Consider the following 26,633-nt stretch of genomic DNA (forward strand, 5'->3'; position numbering starts at 1 on the left):
CCGTGGTCATGATCATGGGTGAAGGAGAAATCCTGAACGTCAGACCTTGTGCGATATTGTCTTTTAGAAGCCACCATTCGCCCGCCTTTCTCATCGCTGATGTTACCAACACCTTGTCGTTGAATGACCCCTCTGCCTGGCGCCATTGCTTGTCTAGTTCTTCCTGCAGAGGACGCATTCGTAGCCTGCAATGCGGTATCAATGGTATGCAGGATGACATCGACCCGAGAAGGGATTTGTATTGGCGGACTGAAAGGCAGTTCTTGTGGCACAGTTGTCGAGCTGATACCATCAACTTCTGCTGCCGTTCCTCCGAAGGGCGAGCAGTACATTGCGTGGTGTCCAAAATGGCCCCCAGGAATCTTGTGGATCTGGAGGGCTGTAGGACTGACTTGTGTTCGTTTAGCTGAAGGCCCAGGTGACGGAACAAGTTGATGCAAGTTGAAACAGCTGGAGAAGCGTCCTCGAACGATGGAGCCTTGACGAGCCAGTCGTCCAAGTAAGGGAAAACTTCCAGGCTTTGCTTTCGAAGAAAAGCTGCCACAGGTGCAAACACCTTGGTGAACACTCTTGGAGCCGAGCAAAGGCCAAACGGCAGTACCTTGAATTGGAAATGGCTCTTGCCCACTGTGAAGCGCAGATATTGTCTGTGAGCTGGGTGTATTGGAATATGGAAATACGCATCTTCCAAATCCAGGGACGCCAAATAGTCGCCTGAATTCAAGAGAGGAAGAATTTCCTGGAGAGTGACCATCCTGAAAGAGCTTGACGAGATAGGTGTTGAGCTCCCGGAGGTCTAGAATGGGACGCAAGTCTCTGCAGTCTTCTGCACGAGGAAGAACCTGGAATAAAAGCATCGGCCCCTCTGAGAGAGAGGTACCGGTTCTATCGCTCCTTTGAGGAGCAATTGATGGGCTTCGAGATGGAGTAGTCCCAGATGGCCTGTGCGGATGGCGCCCGGAGCTCTCGTTGGAGGAAGATCTTGGAATTCCAACGTATGGCCACTCTCTACAATATTGAGGACCCACTGGTCCGATGTTATAGTTTTCCAACTGCTCAGACAAAGGGATATCCTGCCCCCCACTGATGTGACTGGGAGGGGAGGAACAGTAGGAAGAGACAGGAGGCCGCTATTGTCGCTTGGTGTTGTCACGACCTTGACGGTTCTGACGGCCTCGCGGAGGATGGCGAGAGAAAGACGCAGATTGCCCCTGTCGCTGATTGGAGTACTGGGATTTATAGGACTGCGAAGGCTGAGAGGAATATCTCTGCTGACTTCCTCTATACAATGAAAATCCTCTGCCACGTGCGCCCTTAAAGGGGACTTTACGGTAGTTGAGTGACCCCAAGGCCTTCGCAGTGTCCGTGTCTTTCTTTATATTCTGCAAGGCATCATCGACATGCTTACCAAACAGCATATCTCCATCAAATGGGAGATCCAGGATCCTATTTTGGACCTCCTGACGAAACCAGGTGGCTCTCAACCAGCCCTGGCGACGTAGCACTGCCGAGCCTGCTAAGGCTCGAAACGCCGTGGAAGCAATGTCCATCACACAGTCGATAACCTCTGCGGAAGACTTCTCCCCTTCCATCAGCACTCTCTTGGCCTCCTCCCTCGTGGGGTCTGGTAGGTGTACCACGAAGGGTTCCATGTCGCACCACATCTGGCGGTCGTATCTGCCTAGGATGGCAAGAGCATTCGCCGCTCTAACAAGTAAGCTGGCCATGGATGAAAACCTCTTTCCAACATTATCCAGACGTCTACCGTCCTTGTCAGGAGGGGTGGACAAAGGTGTGGACGGGTTCTTGGACTTGCTTTGGGCAGCCTGAGAAATCACTGAATCCGGCTTTGGCTGGCCAAGAAGACAAGCTGGACTGCCTTCAGGAGCCTTATATTTCTTTTCCAGCCTGGGGAGAACCGGAATAACTGTGGCCGGGTTTTGCATAATCTTCATACCCTCTTCCCATACATGCTCAATGATAGGGATGGATTTGACAGATCTCCTATATTGTTCCTTGAAGTCATAAAGGAAACATTCCAATTCCTCCCTCGTAATCGGCAGTCCAAACCTCTTCGCTGCCCTTTCCATCAGGTTATGAAAACCCCCTGGGGGGGAGATAGGCGTATCACGACCAGCGGCGTCCGGATCTTGTAGCCCACTGTCACCTTGATCCAAGTCTGGGTCTTGCAACGGATCAATGAAGGGATCCACCTGTACAACCTCCTCATCCGAAGACGTATCCTGCTGGACAGCAGGAACAGGTTCGGGATCCGGAGTCCAGACCCGGACCATCGGTACCACTGGTGGTGGCGAGAGGGGCACCACTGGCAACGGAGGGAGACCAATAGCCGGTTGCACTTGCGACTGCATCTGAGGTGGAGGTGGAGCAGACTGTACCGAAGGTTCAGAAGGAAATCTTTTCCGATAATCCTCTAGCATCATTTGTAGATCAGATATGAGCGAGGAGGGCATGGCCACCATGCCCTGTCCCAAACCAGGATGGTGCCGCTCTTCCGGAACATATGGATGCAACTGATGGTCACTCGCATGCTCGTAATATTCCTCCGTGTCCGTCTCCTGCATCTTTACATTTAAGTCAGCGAGACTATAGGCAGGACCATAATTGTCATCATCCTCCTCCTCATCCTCCTCAGATTCATCATCCAGAAGCATTGTTGGTGGATGTGAACAAACCCGACGCGGAGACGTCATCTCCGGCGTAATTTTCATCTTCTGAATTGGAAAATGCATTTTCTGACCCGTCGACGGCCTAGCAGTCGTCGTCGCCGACGGGATCATTGTCTTCGTCGACACAATCTTCGTCGTCGACGGAACAATAGTCGACGGCTTCGTAGGCGAACTGGTCGTCATCAACATCATAGTCGACGTCGAAGTTGTCGTGGACGTAGTTTGTCGTCGACGAGGCTGTCGACCGCACTTTGCTTGCCGTCGTCGACGAACTCGGAACCTTGAATGTCGATGTGGAGAGCGCTACCGCCGACAAGCCCGTCGACGGAGCCAAGGAAACAGCGGGAACTTTAGCAGATGTAACAGTCGTCGACGTACCTGGCGGTTTCGTCGTCGACGGACGCTGTTTTTTCTCCGGCACAGGTCCTGGAGTGACAGAAGAGTGTTTGTCACTGGATTTGCTCTTTTTGGACGGAGGAGAAGGGAGAACAACCTCCTTTTTGTCCTTTAAGGCTGTAACCACTCCAGCAGCCTGTCCCTGCCTCTCCTTTTCACTTTCGTGAGGAGATTGAAGGGGACCAGCCCTCTCAGATCTTACGAGGGGCCTGTAGAGGGGGCTCCAATGTAGAAGAACCAGGGGGAGACCTACCTCTCTTTCTGGATCTGTGAGAGGAAGCCAAAGATGTGGAATCCTCCTCATCCGATGAGATCACCTCTTTCCGAGTCTTCATCTTCTGAAGCCAGGTCAACAGCCGGCCTTCTGTCACGAAGAGTCTTGTTAGAGAAGGTTCTGCAAATCTTGCAATCTGTGGCCTTGTGGTCAGGATATAAGCAGTAAATAAAATGGTCATGCTTATCTTCCACAAAAAGTCGTTTTTCCCCACAAGAGGCACAGGACCTGAATAAGGCCTTCTTCTCCTTGTCAGACATGTCGAATATTAGTAGAAACTTGAAGAAATAATCAGAAAGTTGAGAAAACTGAGCAGAGCTCAGTGGAGACTCCCTAGCACAACGTGCGGTAGAAAAATCTGAGGCTCTGAGCTCTCTCAGGAAGGTTCTAGGGGGTGAGGCTGCTCTGATTGGTCCTGGCAAAAGTTTGGTCTCTTTTTACAAAAAGAGGGTGATAGGATACAAAATGAGATGAGGCCTCGGATTCTCTTTTGTTTCTATGGTTTTTTATACTACCGAGGCTCCCATTCCGACGACGGGGAATGATACAAAGCATGGGAATCTATGAAAGTTCCAATACTGGGGCAAACAAGCAGTTCTAATGAAACAAGCCTGCAATTTTAGCTTTTTGTACAGACTGTCCAAATGTGCTGGAATTTTCCCTTCTTCATTTCCAGGCCTAGAGAAGTTGAACAGCACTTAATCGCAACACAACAGACACTATTTACCTTGTAATTAATGAACTAAGGTTCATTTGTGAGCACCTAGAAGCAAGTGTATCCAGTATTACTGTCAGGCAGAGTAAATGTGATTTAACAGTAAAGAACATTCCATTTGACAAGCCCCCGTTTGAGTATCATCTTTCTCAGCCGGTTTCTTCAGTGCCAGGCTCAAGATGGGCATGCATGTATCATTTGAGGATCACAGGGCTACCTTTGGCTGCTTATGGAACTGCACCTTATTATACAGGGTACACTGTCTACTTTAAGACATTCCAATGACCACCCACTGGACTAGAGAAGAGGGCCTGAGAGCTGTTTCAAATCACCTCTAGATTCTACTCTGCCCTAATCCCAAAGTAAAGTATGACTGTAGAACTAGATGAGGAGGAATAGCAAACTTTTATAAGAAATCGGACTCCACTGCAATAGCCTTGGGGTTATTGACAGAAGAGTTGGATGCCCATACAAATATGATAAGTCCAAATAAAATGGATTTATATTACCTTGTGCTTGCCAAAGAGTTAGTTTCTGCCATTGTACGGATAGTGTTGTAAACATCTCCCCAACAGCTCTCAGCATACACGAGCACAAAAATGTGCATAAAGAATGTGCCATGCATCATCCAACGCTCAGCAAAATAAAGGCACTCCCAATTAATTAAGGCTTACTAATAGGATTGTGATGAAACAAAAACGGAAAAGTTGAAATTGTCGAGTATCTGCAGGTTGAAGTTTTCCAGATGGGAAAGGGAGGGGGCAGTAATCATTTTATTATGCCATTATACCCAGTTAAAGTGGGAAGAGATTATACGCATGATAATGTTAAAAGTGTGTGAAACATACTACTCTATATGTAGACACTGTCATGAATCGGGAAAGGAATCTTTCCATTCAGATTCCAAGCTGTATACTGTATTATGCTCAATGACAACTTTGAAAGGCCATGCTAGGTCCAGATGCCATTATGTCTTGTCTCATACATAGCACATTTTAGCAAACAACCAGGTTTTCTAACCTGGCAAGAGAAGCAGGGTTTTGTAAAAATGATTAGTTAGTATTTGTAGGAACAAATGCTAGCTCCCGTCCAAGGTTATTTAAATACTTCCTTAGAGGAAACGTTCGTACACCTGCACGTTAGATCAGTTTTTGCCATAACCAACTACCGTATTTTCCGGCGTACAAGATGACTTTTTAACCCCTTAAAATGTTCTGGAAAGTCGGGGGTCGTCTTATACGCCAGGTGCCAAAATTTACGGTATGTATTCATGCGTTTTTACATAGCGCGGACTTCACCCGAAGGTGTCAGACCGCTTCTCAATAGGAAATGGTGCATTACAGGAGGAAAAAGTGACATGTGTGCAAGTAGAGGTACGGTATAATATTGCAATGAATGGAGGGCACTCAAACACAAGAACTGACGTTACGTAGGCGATGGTGGCACTGTGCAAGTATCAAAACCAAACAAAAAGTCAGAAGCAAACAGAACAAATGGCGCCGTGAGTCCTACCTAGACTGCAGCTGCACACGTGTCTCCAACCGCTTGCGATGCATGGTACTTCCACAATTAAGGCAGACTGCGTTGGACTGCGTTGGAAATGGGGGTAGTCTTATACGGCGAGTATAGCACGAAACGTACATTTTATCAAGAAAAGTAGGGGGTCGTCTTATACGCCGAGTCGTCTTATACGCCGGAAAATACGGTAATTGTTGTCATATGACCATCTCACATTAACTTGCATTAGGCAAAAATGTCTATATATTGGATCAAAATGTGCATGTTTTACCACAGTGCTCCAACTGACCATTTTCTAGCAGGATCCCTGCGAGCTGAAATGATAAATGTCTTATTTTTATATTGCTGCCAGCTATTTTACATTAAAATCAACACATACATAAGGCAAAATAGGGAGGAAATTACTACTACCACACAGCGTATGCTACCATATCATTAAAAACGGAGTAGGCCATATAAAGATGATTTCACACACACACACACACACATTACTGGCATTCTTAACATTTGGAAATTAGGATGAAAAACCGAGTGTAACATGACAATATTTTTTACACCACAATAATCCAAGAAAATGTGTTTATAGAATAGTATATTTTGATCTGAGCACTCAATGTGATGCAAAGAAAGATGCTAATTGTAATGCTTAGCTGCATCAAAAACCATTACAAAAGGAAATATGTATCCACTGTATACTCGAGTTAGTGCACACTTACAATACTGTGTTAAATGTTGGTCATGATTATACAAAAACAGGCAAGGTGATAGATGGGACAACACATTTAAATACCTGCAGTTTAAACCAAGAACTCGTTAATGTTTGCCAGTTTAGTTTTGTTTTTTAAAAGCAGGGGAGCAATTAACAAATATTTTAAAAAGTAGTACAGGGAGGAAGAAACGTTCAGGAAATAAATAGCAACACAAGAGGGAAAAGTTTCAAAATAAATCGGCAATCAGGTTATACAATAGGAAACGTCTACCTAGGCAGCAATTTAGACCAAGTGCCAACTAGGTAGTGTAAAGGTGGTTACTGAAGTGCTCTAAACATACCCCTTGATCACTGATCAAGCTTTTAGGGCCTAGAACATAAAGTACAAAAATTGCATTCTGCCAAGACCTATGATATATGCTGAAATGTTGTAGTCTCCCGCCCCTTATTTTGCACGCTGTTTTAATAATCTTTCTGTTAGTTTCAATTGCAATTCCTCTCTTGGGGCCTTTTTCCTGCCCAAGGATCCACCTGGGTCTAGCCTCACAATGAACTACAAATAAAGTTGGGTATTGTAAATAAACAGAAGATCACTTCAAGCTCTTGCAGAGATTCATTTGACGAAGCAACAATCCGCAAGAATCAAGTCTACAGTATGGCACGGACAACGACCTGGATAGCACACTACCTGGTCAGTTAAGTTTTTTCTTTTTTTTTTTAATATTCAACAGTAAAAAAATACAACTCCCCTCCCCTTTATGATGAATATGTACAAGACAAAAACGACAACCAAGAGTAATACAGTGTGTAAAGGATGCAAACATGGAAACTACAATGGTTTCAAAAGTCAATAAGTCTTGTTTTGTTCATCAGAATCCTTTAGTTTTGCACAGTGCCTGCACTTGCTATTAGGATGAAAACCACAGGCAAGTGATACTTAGGGGCACTGAGCACCTTTGACAGCAGATTGCCACGCAAATGTTCATGACAGTATGTCATGCAAGTCCAGCGACTGGCAGTCTACAAAATAGATGATAATCTCTTGTGAACTTTGAATACGAGCATGATCATTCACCTTCAATTTGGCAAATGAGAAATGCAGAGTTGGCCACTTCATACAAGTCAACTGGAGACCCAAGTCAGATGAGAGAACAGTAACAGCATGTTGTATGTTTCAGATGAGTCAACGGAGAAAGGATAACACTGCACTGTTAGATCAGAACTAACCACGCAGGAAGCACGACGAAATGGATTGTCCTCTTCGAATACAACGGTAATACGAGTATAAGACCAATGAGGGAACTTGTAGAAGAAGCATGAAGAATCAAAGACATCTGCCTCATCACAAGTAAGCTCAAAAGGAGAAATCCCTCAGTGCTGCCTCACAATCTTCCCTCAGCAAATTGGTACTGTTCTCCGAGGAAGTCCAGCTGTTCCCACTCAGTCATCTATCGTCGGCAACCAAAATGCCTGACAGGGGAAAAAAATACGAGCATAGTTATCAACTGCGCTTGTATGGTGAGGTACAACAAAAATAAAAAAAAATAAAAAGATTAATGACACAAAAGGCTCCTTCACATACTACAACCTCCAGAATATTGAGTTCAGGTCTACTGACTAGTTTATAAAACCCTGAACAGCAGGTGCCCTTTGGACCAGAAACATAAAAAGCTTACCATGTTTGAGCACGCACTTGCAAAAGTCATGAACTTTGGGTTGAACTGTAAACAAGTTATAGGACCCGTATGTCTTCCATCGAGAACAGCTACTTTCATTCCACTTTCACCATTCCAGACATGAATCTTTCCATCTTCGGACCCTACAAATTTAAATTAAGAAAATAAAGTATAAATAGGCCTATACATTGTTATGGCTGGAAATCAGATCAACAGGATCAAAAAGCAATTGAAAACATCCAGGGAAGAAAAAAAACCGGTTAGCTAACTGACACTTAACACTAAGATTAAAAGGATGTACATTATACAGCCATATAGTGGTTGAGATGAAAACATCTTTATGCCCCTAAATTAAGTTACTTACTGTAACAACCTTTCTGGTAGAGACTCAGATTCCTTACCTTTGAATATTCCTCCGGCGTAAGACTGGATCCAGAAAATCTTGCAGCAGCAGGGTCAGGTCTTCCCGACCCCGCTGCTGCAACAAGAGATCCTCCTGAAGGGGCAGCCTGATCGGAGATCGAACGCTCAGACTCAGGTGTATAGCAATTTCTCCTTGCCCAATCTGAAGCCACTAGGGTGACTTGGTCCTCATGATCTTGCAGACCCAGGGCAGGAGTCCCACAGGCGGAAAGGCGTACAGGAGTCCCACAATCCACTCCAATGAGTATGCATCTCCTAGAGAGCTGCTTTGGAAACTCCAGCGCACAGAAGTATTTGCTCAGTGTTGAAAGTCCACTACCATCTATCAAAGGGAGGCTGGTTCAGGTGTTGATGGACAACACCGCTGCCATGTGGTACTGCAACAAGCTGGTTAGCGTCATGGACACTGTCCTGGGAGGCCTTGCGCCTCTGGAAATGGTTGGAACATCTTCCTGGTCTTGCACCACCTGGGGAAATGTCTGAACCCAAGGGAAGACCAACTCCACACTCGGGAGATGATGCAACGTCTCTTCCAAGAATAGGGAGACCTTTTGCTAGATCCATTCGCCAATGCAGACAACTTACAGTGTCAGTACTTATTTATTTATTCAAAGTTTTATATAGCGCGAACAAGATCCTTACAGATATCAGAGCGCTTCACAAAGACAGGGTAGGGGCAGTAGGAATGAACAGAGGTAATGGGAGCAGTATAGTAGTCACTAACGTGATTGGATAATAATAACATACATAAAACATATCAATATACAATCAGGTAAACAAGTAATATAAGACGGCACAAGTCATTGATCCTTAACTCCTCTGTAGTGGGATCAATGACTTGTGCCGTCTTATATTACTTGTTTACCTGATTGTATATTGATATGTTTTATGTATGTTATTATTATCCAATCACGTTAGTGACTACTATACTGCTCCCATTACCTCTGTTCATTCCTACTGCCCCTACCCTGTCTTTGTGAAGCGCTCTGATATCTGTAAGGATCTTGTTCGCGCTATATAAAACTTTGAATAAATAAATAAATAAGTACTGACACTGTAAGTTGTCTGCATTGGCGAATGGATCTAGCAAAAGGTCTCCCTATTCTTGGAAGAGACGTTGCATCATCTCCCGAGTGTGGAGTTGGTCTTCCCTTGGGTTCAGACATTTCCCCAGGTGGTGCAAGACCAGGAAGATGTTCCAACCGTTTCCAGAGGCGCAAGGCCTCCCAGGACAGTGTCCATGACGCTAACCAGCTTGTTGCAGTACCACATGGCAGCGGTGTTGTCCATCAACACCTGAACCAGCCTCCCTTTGATAGATGGTAGTGGACTTTCAACACTGAGCAAATGTAGTGCAACTCCAACAAGTTGATGTGGATTCAGATTTCCTCCAGAGACCAGAGCCCTCTGATCTCCACCTCCTCTGAGATGGCCACCACAGCCAAGAAATTATGTATCCGCCACCACTGTCAACTCTGGGAAGGGACAGGAATCTGACAGACCAGTCTGCAGTTTAATAGCCACCACTACAGATCTCCTTCAGTCTTTTCCGAAATCTGAACTCTGTCGGAGAGATTCCCCTGATGCTGCACCCACTGGGACTTCAGATCCTACTACAGAAACTGCATATGCTATTTGGTGTGTTTTACTAGCAGGATTTAAGAGGCCATCAAACCCAGTACCCTCAGAGTAGGTGTTACCGAAATCCAGGCTGCAATATCGGCATCATATCCCAAATGTCCAGGACTCCCTACAGCAGAGGAAAGGCACAAACTATGTCCGGCAAAGCTCCAATGAAATGAAGCGTTTAGAAAGGAGTCAGGTGTGACTTTGGCATGTTGATAGTGAACCCCAAAGAATGAAGGTTCGATGTAGTCTGTGGGTGGGTGATTACTGCCTGGGGCGATTCTGCCTGCAACAGTCATTCGAAATATGGGGAAGGCTGGGATCCAAAACCTCAAAAGGTGAACAGCAACCACTGGAATAGGGAAGCTATTACTGAGACCCATCAGGTCAGAGCCTATTTGAATACCACAGCTGGAACGCCACTCGGGCCAGGGGCACCCCCTGAGTGCATCAACTTGAGGACTGTCACTACTTGGTCCTGGCTTATTGATGTCTGCAATTGCCGGACTTCGTGATGCCAAAGGTCTGTTGGTTCCCTTTACAGAGCTCTTGAGTTTACAGGAGATGGGCCAATCATCTACATAGAGGCCTTTGATGCAAGCTTCCCATGCCAAGGGGGCGATGTTGGCAACAGGTGTTTGCCATTTTTGATTGGAGCATTTATTGATTCATAACCAGAATTTCCTTTGACCCAATCACACGAGATAAAAATCCAAGGATCAATCTTTGGGATTCCCCTTTCCTCCTTTGCACATAAAAGCAGAAGGGAAGATCATCTCTAACACGAACTGCTGCCCCTTCTTACGATACTGCTCTGGGAGGTGCTCTACCAGGACTGCCATTAGGTTCCAGTGTAAACCGCTGTACCGGAAGAACAAGCCAATTGAATTTGCCAATGGGACACAGACTGCACTGACAAGCATCAATTTTCTTGTTTTTCCGGTCTGGAGTGATACGCTTTTTGGCTGTATCAATAACAGAGTGAAGACATCACCTTTGTGCCATGCCTACAGACAATGCATGCAGTATAGGTCAGTCACCCCTTTAGCAGGCCTTACAGCCCAAAGGAAGGGCGTCCTATACTACATGTGTGGACATATCTGCACAAGCAGATATGCCCCTGTGATGTCTAGGTCGATTCTTCAATTTAACAAGTGAACAGGGAAACCATTTTGGGTCAAGAGCTAGACACTGGTATTTACGAGTTTCCCAGCGACATGATGGCTTCACTGAAAGTAGAAATGTTTTGGTATCATACACCTCATTAATACGCCCACGCTGATTTCAGTGATAGATTTATTAATAAATGCGCCTAGAGGGCACCCCAGAGGTGTCCCAGAAAACCTACCAACTACCACAGAGAGGTTTCTGACCACTTACAGGTGAGAGCCTGTACTCCGAGGGTAGAAACAATACCTGCACCGGTCAGAGGTGGTGTTACCTCCTCCAAGCAGGATGGCCAAGTAATCAGCATATCAAGGCAAAAGGCTTCAAAGGAGGGGGCGTGGCTAGCAGCCGAGCGAAATGGCTGCCTAGTTGAAGAGCTCCGGGGACGGTGTAGCCCTTCACATAAATCCGATCAATTATCCATTATTCTACGACACTCTACGGGCCCGAGCTGAGGTCTGGGACAGGGCGGCACGAATCGGTGCAATCCCGGACTGAATCGGACACCGAAGTGCCGGTAATCTTGTGAGGCCCGAGGCGGCCTACCAGCTGCACAGAGACTGGGGTCTGGCGTGATCTGAGACCCGCGATTGAGGCGGGGGAGCGGCGGCCAAGCCAAGTGTTGCCCCGTGTGAGGAGGAAAGAACCAGCACCAACGCGCCCCACGACGCTCGCATTACCCCATGGGGGCCCTGAATTAACTGACGGCGGCGAGCACAATCGCGGGAAGAGCAGCTCCCCGGCAGTGAGGCCGGGAGCCTACATGCTGACTAGGTGCGTGGCAGCCACACTGGGAGTACTACTCTGCCCCTTCCCCCCCCCCCGTCAGATGCTGGCGCAGAGAGACAGCGGCAGGCCTTGCTAAATTACTGCCTTTGTGACATCGGGAAGCGCCTGTGATCGTGTGAGGCCTGAGGCAACCCACCAACTGTACAGGGACTGGGGCCTGGCGTAATCTGTGACCCGTGATTGATGCAGGGGAGCGGCGGCCAAGATGAGTGTTGCACCGTGGGAGGGGGAAGGATCCGGAGCGAACGTGCCCCACGGCGCTCTTACTAACCCCAAACCCCCCTCCCCCCCTCCGGGGCCCCTGAACTATTTGAAGGAACAGTGAAAGCTCGCATAGCGACGCCTGTACTCAGACATCAATACAGGCTTCCAATTTTGGACTATTGGACCACAGGGCCACGCAACTTTGAGCTACTATCACTCCCTGGGACAGCGTCAGTCCATGAATCTACGCCCGCATGCCTGAAAAGACCACGCGCCGCGACAGCATCTACGGCTACGCGATTCATCGCAAAAAGCCCCCACCACCGACGCCATGTCGGGCAGAGGCCCGCGTAATCACACCACCCAGGCCAAACTGGACAAATATGCCTCTGACAAAGGCCCTCCGTCGCTGTCGGAGGGGCAGGCACACTTCCACGGATAAAGGAGCAGAGGGTGAGAGGTCAAAAAAGTAGACAGAAGACATTATGGCGGCCCTCTCGAGCATCCAGACTACAGTGGGGTTGATCTCAACGGATGTCACGCTACTCCGTGCGGACTTTCACAAAATGGCGGACCGAGTGAAAGAAGTGGAAATAGTAACCAAGTCCTTGGTGACGGACACCACAGAGATGCAGAAAGCCTTGTCCCGACTGGAGGTGGAGAACAAACACTTAGCAGAGAAGCTCGACGACCAAGAAGGGCGCTCGCGCCGCAACAACGTACGTATTCTTGGCATACCAGAAAGCGAAGGTACCCAAGCCATGTACCTCTACGTCGAAGATTTGGTAAACACGCATCTGCAGCCCAAAGGCCTCTCCAGCTTTTTCTCAGGTGAAAGAGAGCACAGGGTCCCATGCAGGAGGCCTAAACCGGAGGGACCTCCCAGGCCAGTGCTCGCTAGAGACTTTAATTTGAGACAGGGACGCCATTTTACAAACAGCGAGAGTCTCCCCACCAATTCGGATCAACAACTCATCAATTGCCTTCTTTCCAGATTATACAGTAGCGGTTTCCCGTCGTAGGCGCAGTTTCTTGGAGGTGAAGAAAGCACTAAAAGCACAGGAACTGCCCTATTCTATGCTGTTCCCTGCCCGTCTCAGAGTGGTGGCAGAGGACAAAACGTGGTTCTTCGAGACCCCGGAAGAGGCATACGACTGGCTTGAGGGCTGGAGACTAGTTGACAGACCACGACGCGGAGCTAAGGGCCGTCACAGCCAAGAAGAGGAGGAAGACTCAAGCAGCCACACAGTGCGAAGCCCGGACCCAGCCCACTCACCACTGTCAGAAGTAGAAGTGACCGGTCAGGGATAATCCTCCGAGCCCGATGTTGACCGGGAGATTACTCCCATCCTGACAAAGTAGCAGTCGTGCCGGCCTTGGATACCGGACTGAGGCGGGCCATGGAGGGGAGGAAGGACTACGACCTCCACTGGACTCTTTACCCCCGTCAAGCAAGTACTATGGTTGGGGTGGGGAAGAAGCACTCTGCTAAGTTGGGGTGGTGGGCGGTTTTTAGCCCATTTAGCAGGGAGGCAAGGAGGGTTTTGAGCGAGGGGGGGTCGAGTTTCGATTTTGTTTAGCATGAATCTAGTTTGTAGAGGCAGTGATGATAGAACAGGGGAATGTTTGACCAGCGGCTCAGCGAGGGAGTTGGTTAGGCAACACTTCACGATATCCATACACCACATCTATGGCATTAGTTTCACAACCTGACAGGGTCCTGAATGCGACCCTAGATGCCCCGATCGCCCCTCTAAAGTTTGTGACATTGAATGTTCGAGGGCTGGGAGACAAAATAAAAAGAGGTCTGGTATTGCAGGCCCTGAAACGTCAGGGCCCCACATTAGCGCTATTACAAGAGACACACCTCACAAGGACAACATGTAAGGCACTGGACAGATGGGGGTATAAAATGGCAGTGCAATCTGAGTTCTCCTCGGGTTCAAGAGGGACAGGCATTTTGATAAAGAAAAGATCCCCCTTCATGGTCCTTCAGACTAAGACTGACGACCAGGGACGGTTTGCAGCACTACAGGGTCAGTGGGGAGGCAGACTCATTGTTGTTGTGTCAGTCTATATTCCACCAGCATTACACACAGTGGCGCTCAGCGACTTTCTCCTAGCACTACCAGAGGGGGACCTTATCGTTGGGGGAGATTTCAACGCAGTAATAGACACCACCGTAGACAAATACCCAGCTAGGCTTCCGACGCCGGGTACCTCCCGCCTCCAAAGCTTTATGGAGGCAATGGGACTCATTGATGTTTGGAGACACGCACACCCTACGGCTTGCCAATACACATACCACTCCACTGTGCACAAGTTTATCCAGACTGGACTACTTCTTGACATTAGGTACCAACTTTGAAAATGTGAAGGAGGTAGACATCAAGCCCCGAGGCATCTGACCACTCCCCGGTGATACTAACCTACTCCTACCACCATAAATCCCGCCAGAGCATATACACCATCTACCCTGGCTATCTCCGTGTCCCCGAGATTAAAAAAGAACTCGGCAAGGCCACAAAATATTTATTTGCAGAGAATGCTGCGTCGGTGGCGTCGCAATCCACATTATGGGAAGCGTACAAAGCCGTCCTTAGAGGACAGGCAATAGCGTCAATCACAGGGCACAATCGGACAAAACAGAGGGAATTGTTAGACTTAGAATTAGCACTGCAGGCTGCGGACACAGATTACTCAGCAGACCCCACACCAGACAAGGCATACACTTTACACCTTCTGCAACAGCAATATAAAGACCACCTGCAAGAGAGGACGATGATCAATCTGACTGCGTCCAAACATAAAATATATGACGTAGGCGATAAAGCCGGGAAAGTGTTAGCCTGGCTGGATAAATGGGAGAGTAGCATTAGGGGTATACGCCATATACGGCAAGAGGGGGGACAACTCACGACAGACCCAGAATTAATTGTGAATACACTGGCAGACCATTTTCAAATAGTCTATACGCCGACCTCGAATGTAACAGACAGAGGTTGTGGAATTTCTGCAATCGATTGAGATGCCAACGCTGACGCAGGAAGCTTCCTTGGAATTAGAAGCAGCCCTAACAACCAAAGCGCTACAGTTAGCGACTCGATCACTACAGTCCGGAAAAGCACTGGGACCCAATGGGATTCCCATTGAATGGTATCAGCAAACAGCAGAGACCGTGAGCCCGCCTCTATTGGCGATGTACAACGAAAGTTTCGAGAAGGGCAAGCTGGCGCTGGACCAGCGCACTGCAACAATAGTGGCAATCCCAACACCCGGTAAGGACCTGCCTGAATGCACCTCCTACCGCCCGATATCTCTACTGAATGCAGAAGCTAAGATCTTAGCCAAACTGTTAGCGAACAGGCTGATGGCACACTTGCCACACCAAATACACCCTGATCAATCGGGCTTCATGCCCAACAGGAACACGGCCCTCAATCTCAGACGCCTACATGGCGCACTAGCAAAGGCTCCCTCGTTATCAGAGCCGGCGGTAGTATTGTCATTAGACGCGTTTGATATGGTGGAATGGCGATATCTCTTCGGGGTTCTCCCACATCTGGGATTTGATCCTAAATTTTGTGCATGGGTGAGGCTCTTGTACACGGGACCTTTAGCCAGGGTGACGGCCAATGGGCACTTATAGGGCGAGATACCATTAGCAAGAGGGACGCGACAGGGCTGCTCGCTATCGCCGCTCTTGTTTGCACTGGTGTTGGAACCGTTGGAGACACTGATCAGGAAGGCCCCATTGCTGAAAGGAATTAGGTGGAAAGAGGGATGGGAGGATCGTCTCTCCTTGTACGCCAAAGATATACTGGTGTACCTCACAGACCCAGACCACTCCATACCAGTGCTCCTTGACATCTGAGATACTTTTGGGACAGTGTCAGGATATACCATAAATTGGTCCAAATCGACGCTCTATGTACTGAAGGGACCTCCACCACAGCTGCCGGCGAATTGCCAGTTGGTGATGGCTACTGATTCCTTTAAGTACTTGGGAATTCATATTACCCAAAACTAAGCAGAGTTCCATCTCATGAATCTCGGCCACCTCTGAAGCGCTTGAGGAGAGATGTGGTACACTGGGCGTCTTTGCCCCTTACGCTCCTCAGTAAAGCGGCACTATATAAAATGATGGCCCTACCCCGGTTTCTCTACGCCCTTGATAACACGCCATTTCCGGTCTCGCCCCGATACTTCAAGCAAATAGCTGCACAGGTGTCAACACTTCTTTGGGTACACCGGCCCGCTCGCATAGCATAGACAAAGCTACATAAAAGCTGGTATGACGGCGGGATAGCGCTCCCCAACATACAATTATACTATTGGGCGGCACACCTCAAGGTCGTTAACCAGTGGATCCATGCGCCCCAAGATGACCCAGCGTATAAGGCGGCTAGAGCACAATTGGGAGAACACAACATACTAGCGGTCCTCTTTAATAAAGGGTTAACGCTGAAATTAACGGGCCCGCGCGGCACCCGGCTACATTATGGCACACGCGGTTGGGATGGAGAGGGGTTATAACCAAACTTACCCCACTCTGGGACACAAAAAAACTGGGACAACTGCGAAATAGCAAAGGGTTTACACAGTGGGATAATATAGGGATCTCCACGGTGGGGGACTTGTGGGACAAGGGCACTGTGATACCATTTCCCCGACTTCAGCAGCAATATGAACTGGGCCCGACCGAGACATACAGGTATGTGCAGATTAGACATGCGTTGTTAGCAGTGATCCCACCAGATGCCGAGGTCCCCGAGGCCTCCCCACTAGAAGACCGACTACATGCAGAAAAGAGCCACATCTCTTACCTATAGGAAATTGATCAATAATCTGCCAGACCAGACTGTCTCTTTGAGGAACAAGTGGGTGGCAGACTTGGGTGACAGAGGGCTCAGAATGGCAGGAAGCCCTAGCATCGCCCAGGGAGGTGGGAATCCCTGCACGCCTCCGACTTTTACAGCTTAAGATCTTGCATCGAATATACTACACCAGACTCGCCATGCATAAATTACACAGGGCACAAGACCCATATTGCCTTAGAAGGTGCGGAGAGGAGGGTTCATTCCTACATACCATATGGGAGTGTGCAGCATTGACAGAATATTGGCGACAGGTATTACGAACAATGTCACAAGTCATGGAAGTGTCCCTACTGCCAGAACCGCGTAGGTGCCTAATTAACATATGGGAACCTAATGATCTCTCGCGTCACGGGCAGATGTGGGTCACACTGGGACTAATGGTGGCGAAACGGAACATTGCACAGAAATGGGGCGCGCTGGAACTACCCTCGTTGACAGCGTGGTGTCGGGATATGGATCCGACTATGATCACAGAATGCACAGTGTATGCCAGTTGGGGTAGCCCCCGTAAATGGACAACAATTTGGGCAGCCTAGAATACATACCGAGGGGAAATCTGTGACCCACTGCCTGAGCCCGATGGGGATAGCTCAGATGAAGACTAGAGATAGGGTGGGGGGCCTGAGAGGGACTGCATCGCTGAAGGGATTATCACATTTTTATGCAACGTACTTTTATTTTATAATGGAAATGGATATGGACTCCCGTACTCTGATTTTATTGTATGGTTCTCTGTATATTGTCAGCATTGCCGATTTGTTGATAATGTTAATAAAAACATTTTTTTTAAAAAAAGGCTTCAAAGGAATCTGCCATCTTTGATACGTGACCCTAAGCTTTCCCAGACTGGCTAGGTGCCACCACCTGCCCCAGGCCCATTTGGTACAGGACAGGCGGGTAAATTGGCAAGAAAGGAGGCGTGTTTCCCTCTCAGGCTTCTACCACCCCTAAGGTGGGCTACCTGAAGTGGACATGATTTGTTGAATTCCACCATGTTAGTTTTGGCAGAATTAGGCTCTCTGGTTCAGGGTTAAGCCCACTCCCCACAGGAAGTGGCCATACAGAGGACGTGAACTCTGTAAAGTTAAGTAGCCCATTGACTACTACCGGTCACTCCCCTTAACGCCCCTAAACTGAGTACTTAGGTGGCACCCCTTACACCAGGAACTCAGATTTGAAAGATCACGAAGAGAGAACGAAGTGCCGCAAGAACTGAAGGCTGTTGTGGTGTTATGATGCCAAATCCTGACTGCACCCAGTTTCGATTATCATGACCAGCGACTCATCCTGTGGCTGATCAGCCTTCATGAACCCTAGGAGACTGTGTGGTAATTTGCGAATGGGTGGACATCTCCCTTGGAATTGAGGAGCTACTCCCCTGCAGTCCACAACCACCGAAACGCAAAATCCAGTCGACCAAGTTGACTCACCGGCCAGCCCGATGCAGCAACCCCCAAGGAAGATGACCCTGTGCTCCTGAAGGTCAGATCTGCAGTCATTTATATCCTGTTCTAATAGGCATCTTCTATCAGCTCAGAATCATATTGAATTCCTTCTTTAGTAACTATGCAGTCGTAACGGCTTCGAGGTTAAGTCACTGCTTCCTCTTAATGTCAATAGCGTTTTCCTCTGCTTCAACGTTCACTTTTCTTGGAGCATGGAGCAACTGCACTGTTTTATGAGTGTGACGTAGACAGCTATTCTGGGAGTTGGCTTTTATGAGCCCATCATCCAAATATGGGAAGACATGAATGTGGTGTCTTCATAGATGAGTTGCGACTACTGCCAGGCACTTGGAGAAAACCCTGGGTGCGGTAGTTACTCCGAATGGGAGCACCTTGAACTGATCGTGCTGGCCTGAAACTACGAACCTGAGACACTTGCGGTGAGCAGGGTGTATTGGATATGGAAATATGCATCCTTTAAGTAAAAAAAGGACAGAAAATCGCCCTGTTGAAGGAGCGGGAGCACTTGCTGGAGTGTGACCATGTGAAAGTGGTCCGACTGAATATATAGATTTAGTTCTCGGAGGTCTAGTATAGGCCTGAGAGCCATCTTTCGTGGGAATTAAGTACAGGGAGTACCACCCCTGCCCCTTGATATTTTAATGGAACTGGTTCTATTGCTTCTTTTGTAACAGAGAGAGAACTTCTTGCTTTCGAAGGGTAAGATGTACTACGGGCGGTGAATAGCACTGACTTGCAAGACACTGACCCGTTGACTACAGAACTTCATTGTTGCCGAGTTCTGATGACCCGGGCCCCCCTCCCCTCCACTACACTAGTCATGGTGGCAGACCTCAAGCGACTCTCCTACCCCTTTCTTGATTCATGTTGTCCTTTTGTTGTATCCTATGTCCACAGTTTCTGCAATTTGCACCATGTCTCACTTATTTACATGCCGATCAGTGGTAAGACTTTTTTGGCCCTGAAGTGCCTCTAGATAGGCGCAGTCATTGGACTTCCTGTAGTCATTGTTATACAATTTGTCTGTTACACCCTCTCCTGTTGAGAGCTCGTTTCTGTACTACTGGCAAACATTTATTCATGATTAACAGGATTTGCTCAGATTGGCTACTTAAAAAATTTGCAAAATGCCGAAAAAAAAAAAAAAGGAGATTAACAACAAAAACAAAAACAAAAAATCGAAGGGTAAGATGTTATTGTGACATTGCGTGTGATCTTGGAAGAATGTTTGGGGCGTGTCTAACTTACACAGGCAGTAACCATATTGGATAATTTGTAAAACCCATTTGTCTCAGGTGATTGTGTTCCAGACAGGGAGCAATTGAGTGACATCCCCTGACAGGAATGGAATGATCAGGGGTAGCGGAAGAAATTCACCGGTTGTAATTTGCGGGGAAAGTGCGTGTGGAGTTGCCTCTGCCTCTTCTTTACCACTTTGCGACTTCGATATATTTTTTAATCTTTTCCAGCGAGGTGTCAACTGCTGGACCAAAGAGGTGCTCTTTGTCAAATGGTTGAGAATAGAGGCCTGTACATCAGGTTTGAAACCTGAAATCTCAACCATACATGTCTGCATAGCAGTACGGGGGTTTTCTATGCATATGCTGCTGTCTCTGCTGTGTCTAGGGCGCCCTCGATAGAGGTACTGGTGATAAGTTTGCCTTCCAGAAATAGATCATTTGCCTTACATTTATGTTCAGACAGAAATTGCATGAGTTTTTCTAACTCATCATAATGAGCACTATCATATCTGGCTAACACAGCTGGAGCATTAGCATTGCGCCTGTGATTAGCTGCTTGTGAGGCTAACCTTTTGCCAGAGGCATCAATTAACTTGGACACCTTATCAGGAGGAGGGGTCTCACCTGTGGTCTGTGCTGTGAGTTAGCTCTCTTGCGAGCATTGAAAACCACAAGAGAGTCCAAGGGCATCTAACCCTTGATGTAAGTAGGGTCAGTAGGTGCCAGTTTATTTTTCTTCTCAACTCTAGGCTTGATTCTTGCCCTTCCAGGATCTTTGAAAACCTCATCTGCGTGTTTAAGCATCCCATTAAGAACTGGCAGTGTATGGGTAGTTTTTTTCAGAGGAACCTAGGGTCTCAAACAAGAAGTCCTCCTCTAAAGCCTCATTATGCAGTTCCACCCCATGATAATGAGCAGCCCTGTTAACGAGCTCAATATACCCTATATTGTCATCAGGTGGTGATGGTCTGGATGGATGGATACAAGTCAGGGTAATTATCCATGTTTGAGTCAGTGTCGTAATCCTCTCATAGATCCTGTGGCCTATCCTCATCGCCATTCCCTTGATCCTGTGGGTCAGGCAACAGTGGTAGTGGTGAGTTAGTGGGTGTGATGAATAATTGAGGATTAGTGGTTGAAGGAGGTGGAATATATGGTGGTGAAGGGTTAGTACCCACATTTTCTCTCTTCAGGGGAATGTGGTACTTTTCCGGTTGGCCCATTTGCCCCTTTTCAGTCATTGGCATTGGTATGACCAGTGTCTGGGTTTAGAACCAGTTCTTTATGTTTTGCATCCCAAGGTGGAACATTGGGCCGAGGCTCTTTTGGAGGAGTCTTTATCTTTGCTCGCTGTTTTCGGCGTTGAAAGTTTCGGCTCCGAACTCTTCGATACAGAAGATTTAGTCTGATAAAAATGAAACGTGGACCACAACATGCTTTGATTTTGGCGCCGAGGATTTTGTTTCGGCGCCGGCATGGGGTCTACTCGAGCCCGGTAGCATGGCGCTCAATACTTTTACTTGGTGCTGATCTTGGCCTGCAGGTAGAGGAAAAGCCGGGCCTTTTTAGTCTTGTGTTGTTGGGGCAAGGGGTCTTCTGTACTCATGGTACGCTGACCCGGTGTAACTTGCTCCTCTTCTTCCATGTCGGAGTCTGACATGGAGATGTGTTCTTCCTTAGCTCCTTGAGTTTGTGTTTCTTCTCAGACTGAATCTTCGCCAAAGATATCCAGTACGGAGCCACCTTGGTGTTTCATCTCGTGACGTTGAGCCTGACGATCACAAGTCTCAATCTCTCCTTCCATGTTCCGGGGTTAAACAGAGGTTACACATTTCCCTAAGTTTTCTAGATACTGGTCCCGAACTGAATCTTATTGCCCACTTTGCTATGTACTGAATTTATGTGCCATCCTTCAACAGCCAACTATGTTCAGAGAATTCTTAATCAAGCTTTCAAATCGAACAGTGGAAGATTGAATGTTAACTGTTACTTATCTGTATCAGTTTGTAACCTGTAGTTTCACATGCTTTGCACACTTCTGCCTTCTAGTGATGAACACCGGGCATTGCAAGTTTTTTTATTTTGAAGTTAAGGTTTTAGTTTTCAAGGTGACTCGTGATCCCTCCCTGAAACTCAATGCACTAGCACAAGGTCAACATTAAGATTGTTCCACTGTGCCAAACATCCCCCTACCTACCAGATGCTGGTCTCATTTTCTCAACTACATACGGATTCAGGGTAGTCTAAGAAAAGCATATGCAAATATGCCTGACCAATTCATCTATAAAGCATTGTCCGAGGACTGTGGCTGAAGCTTGAACATTGAGTTTTCCTCTACATGAGTTGATACAGGGGGTATGCCAATCTGTGAAAGTACCGCTGAAGAACTTATAAGGTCTGCAAAATCATTGCCCACTTTTAGGTGTTCTGCTAAGAGAAGGACTTCATGACAAATAGCCTCCGGCCTTATTGTTCGTGCTAAGGCTGACAATTGGGGAGAGTGAATGCTCCCCTATTTCTGAATGTATAACACTGCAGGCATATAGTCTGTCCGTACTAGCACAGTCTTGTTACAAATTAGTGTAAAAGCTTCAAGTGCCAGTTGCACAGCAGTCAACGCCTAGAAATTAATGTACATTTACAACTGTTGCAGAGTCCATTAGCCCTGAAAGGTTAAGGAGTCTAAATACGTTCCCCTACCTCTTAAGGAAGTGGCTGTGGTAATGGTCACCAGTGGTTAAGGGTCAATAAATGATTGAATGAAGAGACTTTTATGAAGCGCAACTGCTGCTTCAAAAGAAGCATCCTGGCACTTGCCACAATCTGAGATTATAGCTCCCCAAACAGCACGGTTTTCAACTGTGCATTGTACAAGCTTTTGCTAGAGATGGTGTGAAGGGAGGGAGGAAGAGCATTCCAGAATCCGGGAGCCAGGCCAGAGAAGGATTTGCCCCCAGATCTGGCTTTTCAGAATCTGGGGACACAGTAAGTTGAGACGAAGAGCGAAGTCTCTGATGCAGCTGTGGCCCAGCAGGTGGAAGGCTCAGAGAGTGATCGTAAGTGTTTTTGAATTTTACCTTTTACTTTATAGGAAGCCAGTGCAGATCTTTTAACCCTCATCTACTAGACTGGATTTGTGAATATTCAGGATGAGCCTAGCTGGGGCATTTTGTATCCGTTGCAGTGGTGAAAGCAGATTGAGGTGGGGAAGGGGGGCCCTTAGAGAGATTCAGTAAGGTTATCCAACTTCATGGCAATTAGTGCCTGAACAACGCTTTTGCAAGCATTTAGGGGAAGATACTTTAGAAGCTTCTCAGGGACTTTAGTAAAAAAAAGCATGTAGCAGCGGTGGCTGTGCCGTTAGGTTTTAAGGAGAGTGCGGTGTCCATCCAGACTCACTGGCTACAGTAGAAGGGGGCTAAGTTGGATGGACAGACGCAGTACATCAAGAGGGGAAGCTGACCAAAAAGGAAATCTTGATGTTTGGCTCGGAGTGGAGTTGTAGACAACTGTTGTGAATCCACTGCACAATGGAGGCAAGAAAGCACTGAAAATTCCAGATTACAGTGTCATTAAGCTGCTGGAAGGATAGCATTAGTTAAGTATCTACGTAGAAGACAGTACTTATACCCTAACTTGGTGAAACAAGGACTAATTGAGCCAAATAAGTTAAATAAGGTTGCACTCACAGATGAACCTGGAGGGTCCCCACCTCTAATGCCTCGAAACTGGGAGGTTAAGGGCAAGAGGAAGACCGTCTGTGAGAAAGGAAACAGAGCCATTCCAAAATGGGCATGCTTCAATTATAGTGTGATCCATCTTCCGGGTAAAGTAATAAATAGGACCGCAATGGCTGCCATGTTTTTGGGTTTGGAGGTAGGTGGCTGCAATGTAGCATTTGTGTTACTAGTAAGGAATATGCTACTTACCAGTATGCATCTGTTCTTGGCATAGAGGGCTGCAGAGTGGTACATTTATGAATAGATCGCCATCTGGTGTTGGGCTCGGGTGATTGCACTTTGTTTTTCTTCTGGAGAAGTCTTTGTCGTCATCGATGACTCCTCCTCTGGGTGTTAGTGCGCATGGGCATCGGCTCCATCCTTAGATTGTTTTGCCATAGTAGGGTTAGATGGAGTAGTGTAGTAGAATACATAAAGATATGCCCATGTAAGTGTATCTAAGTAAGATAATGTTGGGACAGACACAGGTTTCCGGGGAGGCAGGGAGGGCATGTACCACTCTGCAGCCCTCTATGCCAAGAACAGATGCATACTGGTAAGTAGCATATTCCGTTCGAGGCATATGGGCTGCAGATGGTACATTTATGAATAGATTATACAGCAGTTATCTCCCTAGCGGTGGTCACCCGTGTCTGTCGCAACTGTTTGAAATAGAGTTTTTAATACAGCTTGGCCCACTCTGGCTTGTTGTGTAGCCTGCACATCAACACAGTAGTGCTTTGTAAAGGTATGTGGTGTAGACCAAGTTGCTGCTCTACATATGTCATCTAGGGGAATGTTTCCTAAAAATGCCATAGATGCTCCTAGCTTACGTGTAGAATGAGCTCTAGGAGGAACAGTTAATGTTCTCTTTGCTTTTATGTAACATATTTGTATGCATCTTACAATCCATCTAGCGATGCCTGCTTTAGAGATAGGATTGCCCTTATGTGTTGGGGAAAATGCTACAAATAGTTGTTTAGTTTTCCTGAAATTTTGTGTCCTTTCGATGTAGTACAAAATGGCCCTTTTGACATCTAGTCTATGTAGGGCCCTTTCTGCTACCGTCTGTGGCTTTGGGAAAAAGACTGGTAGTTCCACCGGTTGATTGATGTGAAATGCTGAAATTACTTTAGGCAAGAACTTTGGGTTTGTTCTAAGAACCACTTTATTCTGATGTAATTGTAGGAATGGTTCTTGTATTGTCAGTGCCTGTAATTCACTTACTCTCCTGAGTGAGGTAATGGCTATAAGAAAGGCCACCTTCCATGTAAGGAATTGTATTTCACACCTATGCATAGGTTCGAAAGGTGGTCCCATTAGTCTGGTGAGTACTACATTGAGGTTCCAGACCGGTGAAGGTGGTAATCTTGGTGGAATGACTCTTTTAAGGCCTTCCATGAAGGCTTTTATCGCTGGCACTCTAAACAGGGATATGTGCTGCCTGTTTTGTAGGTACGCTGCTATAGCTGCTAGATGTACTCTGATAGATGTATACACGAGATTACATTGCTGTAAGTGTAGTAAGTAGCAAATAATCTCCTTTGTTGATACGTCCAGAGGGTTGATATTATTAGTGGTACAGTATATAGCAAACCTCTTCCACTTCGCTGCGTAGCATGCTCTGGTGGTGGGACGTCGCGCTTGCTTAATTATCTCCATGCAATTTGGGGGTAGATCTAAGTACCCAAATTCTAGGATTTCAGGAGCCAGATCGCTAGGTTCAGTTGTGTGGGATCTGGGTGCATTATTTCTCCATGGTTCTGTGTAAGGTGCATGGGTCGAATTCTTAGCTTTTGGTGTGGCACTTGTGAGAGTTGCAAGAGCGTGGTGAACCACGGTTGTCTTGCCCACGTGGGTGCTACTAGTATCATGGTCATTGAGTGTTGTTGCAGCTTTCTGACCACTAATGGGATTAGTGGGAGAGGGGGAAAAGCGTATGCAAATTTGTTGGACCAATTTATCCATAACGCATTGCCCTGAGACCGGTGGTGTGGGTACCTGGACGCGAAGCTTTGGCATTTTGCGTTCTGATGAGTGGCAAATAGGTCTATCTCTGGTTGTCCCCATTTTGGAAGAATGGTTGCAGTATTTGTTGGTGCAGTTCCCATTCGTGTATTTGTTCCGACTGTCTGCTTAAGATGTCTGCTATCTGGTTTTGAACTCCTGGTAGGTGTTCTGCTAACAGATAGATGTTTTGAGGAATGGCCCATCTCCAAATTTCCTGCGCTAGTCTGGATAGTTGGAGAGAGTGCGTCCCTCCCTGTTTTTGAATAGAATACATTGCTGTCATGTTGTCTGTTCTGATCAGGACTGCTTTGTTGGTAACGTGCATTTGAAAGGCTTTTAATGCTAGAAACACTGCTAGTAGTTCTAGATGATTGATGTGCAGCCTTCTCTCCTGCACACTCCATCTTCCTTGTACTGTATATTTCTCCATATGCGCTCCCCATCCCGTGAGCGATGCGTCCGCTGTTATTGTCACGTGTGGAATTGGTTCTAGGAACGACCGCCCCTTGGCAATGTTTGTTGTGTTCCACCACTTCAGAGAGCGGTGTGTGCGGTCGTCTACCAACACCAGATCTGTAATCTGTTCTTGAGCCTGATTCCACTGTGTCGCTAAACATTCTTGTAGCGGACGCATTTGTAGTTTGGCATATGGTATTAGCAGTATGGGATGACATCATTCCTAATAGCTGCATGAACACTTTTGCTGTTAGTGAGTGTTGTGGCTGAAATCTTTGAATGATTGTAAGCATTGTCTGGATCCTGACTGGATTGGGGTATACTTTGGCTTTTTCTGTGTCTATAGTAGCCCCTAAATATTGTTGAACCGTGCTTGGTTGCAGGTGTGACTTTGTGTAGTTCACAGTGAACCCTAGTTGGTGCAGCATGTGAATTGTCTTCTGTGTGTTCTGAAGACATTCTTCTTGTGACTTGGCCTTTATTAGCCAGTCGTCCAAGTATGGGAAGACATGTATTTGTTGTCTTCTTAGGTGGGCTGCAACCACTGCTAAGCATTTTGTGAACACCCTTGGTGCCGTCGTGACACCAAACGGAAGGACTTTGAACTGATAATGTTGTCCTTCTACCAGAAACCTTAGGTATTTCCTGTGGGCTTTGTGAATAGGGATATGAAA

General features: G+C 47.0%; 1 protein-coding gene across 2 annotated transcripts in view; it reads right to left on the reverse strand.

Annotated features, from left to right (window-relative positions):
• Positions 1 to 6,168: 6,168 nt before the first annotated feature.
• Positions 6,169 to 26,633, reverse strand: part of WDR82 (WD repeat domain 82) — a 125,825-nt gene continuing 105,360 nt past the window's right edge. For both annotated transcript variants that reach the window (XM_078661466.1, XM_078661467.1), the window contains exons 8-9: positions 7,979 to 8,121; positions 6,169 to 7,772 (exon numbers count right to left, since the gene is read on the reverse strand). In XM_078661466.1, the coding sequence (XP_078517592.1) occupies positions 7,743 to 7,772; positions 7,979 to 8,121 (173 nt within the window). In that variant the 3' untranslated portion in view covers positions 6,169 to 7,742. The remainder of the gene's footprint in view (positions 7,773 to 7,978; positions 8,122 to 26,633) is intronic.

The sequence above is a fragment of the Lissotriton helveticus genome, chromosome 9 (genome assembly GCF_964261635.1).
Source record: "Lissotriton helveticus chromosome 9, aLisHel1.1, whole genome shotgun sequence".
Classification (NCBI taxonomy): Eukaryota; Metazoa; Chordata; class Amphibia; order Caudata; family Salamandridae; genus Lissotriton; species Lissotriton helveticus.